The 4,525-nt window shown below is 35.9% G+C and overlaps 1 protein-coding gene across 3 annotated transcripts in view; it reads left to right on the top strand.

The window, feature by feature from the left end:
• The window catches only part of LOC106873345 (uncharacterized), a 253,626-nt gene that overhangs the window by 82,132 nt on the left and 166,969 nt on the right, over positions 1-4,525 (top strand). For all 3 annotated transcript variants that reach the window (XM_052977316.1, XM_014920673.2, XM_014920674.2), the window contains exon 3: positions 56-219. In XM_052977316.1, the coding sequence (XP_052833276.1) occupies positions 214-219 (6 nt within the window). In that variant the 5' untranslated portion in view covers positions 56-213. The remainder of the gene's footprint in view (positions 1-55; positions 220-4,525) is intronic.

The raw sequence follows: 4,525 nt of genomic DNA, 5'->3' as shown, positions 1-4,525 counted from the left end.
TATATATATATATATATATATATATTGATGACATATAACTTTGTTTCTTGTACAGTATTCACAGACAAGTTTGGATATGTACCTGGGGAATCATTAAACTACAACTACAAAATAGAAACAACAACCAAAGTGAATGGCTATTCCAAGGATGATGTGAAAATATTTTTTGAGTCAAAGGTCACTATAACAGCATTGTCAAAATGTGAATTTGTGATGTCTGTAAGTATATTTCATATTTCTGTCATATATTTGTGTGTGTATGTGTGTACACACATATAGATATATAGCTGAAGGGTTATTTGATTAATTTTAATCCTTCTGCTATTTAATGCTTTCTTGGGGCCTGCAATTGCCTATATTACTGATTCTGTTCTCATTTTTAAATTGTTACACTAGATAATAATAGAGTCAATGATATCTTTGCAAATATTTTCTCCTGAATTATTTGCTCCGTATTGATATATATATATATACACACACACACACACACATATATATATGTAAAAGGTTGAAAACGAACACACAAGTAGATATATATATGGAAAAAAGACAAAGTAGAAAATGCTAAAATACTTTTATAAAGAACATTACAGAACCGGTTTCGATCCTTGAGATCTTTTCAACAGTAATTATGAATAATAAATTTTTGAAAAATTATTGAAAAATTAAATTTTAGTATATTTAAAAGAAAAGTCTTTTTAAAGACATATTTGTATAGCATTCAAATAACAGGAGCATTTTTCTTGTTTCTGCCTGTCTCTGTTTCACTTGTTAACTCTTGTGGGTTCGAAGAAGGAGTGCTATGATAGTAGCAGAGTGTTAATTGGTTGGGTGTCCTGACATTGACCTGTTGATGGTCGTAGTGATCTGTATTGTTTATAATGTTTGCGTAGGTGTTTTTCTAAACAGCAGTAGTAGTAATAAAGTAAGGGAGGAGGTGGTGGAAAGGAAGAAGAAGATGAGGGATGGGGAAAAGAAGAGAAATAGTAATAATAAAATGCAGGATAGTGTGATAGTAACTAGTCGAGTGAGTAGTGATTGGGGTTGTTTTTTATATTTTTTAATTTTTTTATAATTCCTTGAGTATCTATTTGGAGTTTATCATTTTTAATATTTGTGTGTGTTTTATTCTAAGGTCGTAGTGGATATGTCATTCGTTGTAGATGCATTCAGAAGGGGTTTGTATTTTGTGATGAAGAGAGATTTTTTACTTATTCTTTGGCTGTAGGTTGTATCGTCTCTGAATTGGTAGGGGGAAAAATTCTGAAACTTGGATTTTTATTATAGGCACAAATATCGATGTGTTGGCTGAATGCTATTTTTATGTTTTGGGGAATTTTGATTTGGGATTTGTGCAGAGCCATCCGTTGACGCAGGCTGTTTTTTGTTTGGCCTATGTACTGCTCTTGGCACCCAGAGCAGGTCAATGTGTATATCAGGTTCTCCGAAGTACATGTGAAGTTACTTTTCACTTTGAAATTATGTCCCTGTTTGAAGGAGAACTCTGATCCCTCAATTAGATTGATGCATATTCCGCAGTTGGGTCTACCGCATTTTTTTACTGACGGCTTCAGTGTTTTTGTTGAGGGTATTCGAGCTTGTGTTAGGAGACTTTTCATAGATTTGGGCTGTCCCATTCTTTTTATAATGGTGTGTGTTTGGAGGGTTAAGTTCATTCTGTGGTCCTTTTTTAGCAATAGAGAGCAGTCTCCATATTTCATTCCATACCAGCTACTTCTGATGAGCACAGGGTTACATAATCAGATTGTTACCTAACACTCTAGTGAATCCCTAGCATGAAACCAATTAGTAAGATTGGCTATAATGGATATATAACACTGTGCACTTTGGATAATATATATATATATATATATATATATATATATATATATATATATATATATATATACATACATACACACACACACACACTCACACACTCATATATAATAAGTATATATATGTATATATATCATCATCAATATGCATATATATACATACACACACACATATATATATATAAGTGTACATTCGTATATCTTTAATATATAAGATGGACAATGTGTGCGTGTGTTTATGTGACAGGCCATTTACATGATCCCACTTAAAATCAATATTTTTTATCTGATTTCGTTCACGCTTGGCACATACATCACTTATATTCCACCAACCTCCTTCGACAACCTTTGCACAGTGGACAGTCACTTATGCAGCACTTTCAAAGATGCCTGCTCCGAATGGGGACTTTTGGATACAGATGATCAGTATGATAATGCACTCAAAGAGGCTTCTCTGTGTCATTCTCTGCACAAGCTCCAACACCTTTTTGTAATAATGTTGGTTTTCTGCAATCTGGCAGACACATTCACTTTGGAATAAATAAGAAAACTCATTGTACCATGACATTTTGCAACAGACTCATCAAATCACAGGTAGCATTGACACTCTCACCACCCCTGCCATTTACAACAGAGGGCTTCTTCTCTTGGAAGACTTGGTTTGGGCAATTGGAGGTCAATGATTGGACGCTTATTCTCTCAACACTCCAGAAAGAAATGAAGACACCTGTCCCAATTGCCTCATTCTCAGAGAAACATCCTACAACATCCACAAACTCAAACGGTACACTGTTGACAACAAACTCTTTCTGAATTCTGATCAAGCTGATGTACACAATTTTGTCCTCAGAAACATCTGCACACACACTGACAGAATCATCTTCTTAGACGCACCCAGTGGAACTGGAAAAACATCCCCCTGAATCTTCTTGCGAAGTTGCAGCATAATGATGACCTTGCTATTGCTGTTGCTTTCTCAGGAATAGCCTTGACTCTTCTTGACAGCAGAGGAACAGCACACTCTACCTTAAAATTGCCTTTCAATGTAACACATCTAGAAAACCCAACATGCCACATAATGCATTCCTTGGAGGAAGCGACAATTTTGAAAAAATTCATGAAGCAACTACATCTCATAAATGTTCCCTACAAGCACCTGATACCACAATCAGAGACTTTAGATCAAACAACAACATGCTTCTTGCAGGAGATTTTCAACACACTCTGCCTATTATACCCAAAGGAACACCAGCTGATGAACCTAATGCCTGCCTTATAAAATCCCTCCTCCGAAACAACTCATCATCAACATGAGATCACTCCTACAGACTGATGACAATGGATACATTGACACTACACCATTGGCCACACTGTCTCCAGCCCTGATGACTTATGTTCTACCGTTTACCCAAATCTTACAACAGAATACATAGAACCAGATTGGCTTCACATCAGGGTGGTTCTTGCACCTACAAATGCAGCTGTCAACACTCTCACCTACAACGTATTCAGTCAGATACCTTCTCAAGAATGTTGTTACAGATCAGTTGACACTGTTACTGACCCCGATCAGTTTACACACTTTCCAACAGAATTTCTCAACTTCCAACATCCTCCAGGACTCCCTTACCATGAACTTCACTTAAAAGTTGGCTGCCCTGCCATCCTCCTACGCAATCTAAACGTACCCACACCATACAATGGAACTCATCTTGTGGTCAAACAAATGATAAACCACATCATTAAAGCCCAAATTGTCACGGGACAGCACAAAAATGATACCATTTTCATTTCGAAAATTCCACTAACCCCAACAGACTACTCCTACCCTATGCAGAGACTGTAGTGCCCTCTAAAACTCAGCTTCGCCATGACAGTTGACAAAGCACAAGGTTAGTTACTGAAAGTTGTTGGATTAGACCTTCAAAAATTGTTCTTCACATGGACAGTTCTATGTTGGTTGTTCCAGAGTTGGCCATTCAGATAACTTATTCATCTGTGCGCCTGAAGGAAAAACAAAAAATATCTACAACGCAGCCCTACAGTAGATATTCCTCTTTTGCATTCTTCACATCTTCACCAAACTGTAGCCATTCGCAATCAGACTTCCTGCAAGCATTTCATTGATACTTTGCTTCATTTCCCTGATTCCTGTTAATAGTAAATTACCTTCAATGGCCCTTCTTACTTCACGCACGCTGTTCGCTCAAAAGCATGCTCTGACATTTATTTTTGTACATGCCCTTTTTCTATTTGTGGGTTTGCTATAGAGGTTTGCTTTTCTTTATCATACATGACTTTCATTGAAAAAAAAGCTTCAATGAAGTTGTGTCAGACATTACAAGAAAACTAAGTCCATGATACAAAATGCTTCAAGTAAGATATAGGATCTCTAATGCTTACTGAAATTGCAATCTCATTTCATGGACTTTCATTTATTACTAACTGCCAAATTTGTGTTCAAAAAAGTTTATTCATTACCTAAGTTTTTTAATGCCATATCATAAACTGCTAATGAAAATGGTAATTATACATATTACGCTTATCAACTTGAAACGACTTCTAACTGCAGGCTAATTCAACTTAAACCATCAAAAGTAGTGCACCATTATAATAAATTACACCATCCAAAGGACGGGTGAATTTGCTAGTATATATATGTACACATATATATATATATATATATA

This window comes from Octopus bimaculoides, chromosome 28 (genome assembly GCF_001194135.2).
Source record: "Octopus bimaculoides isolate UCB-OBI-ISO-001 chromosome 28, ASM119413v2, whole genome shotgun sequence".
NCBI classification, from domain to species: domain Eukaryota; kingdom Metazoa; phylum Mollusca; class Cephalopoda; order Octopoda; family Octopodidae; genus Octopus; species Octopus bimaculoides.
The sequence above is the reverse complement of the archived record's forward strand: the minus strand, read 5'-3'. Positions and strand labels throughout refer to the sequence as shown.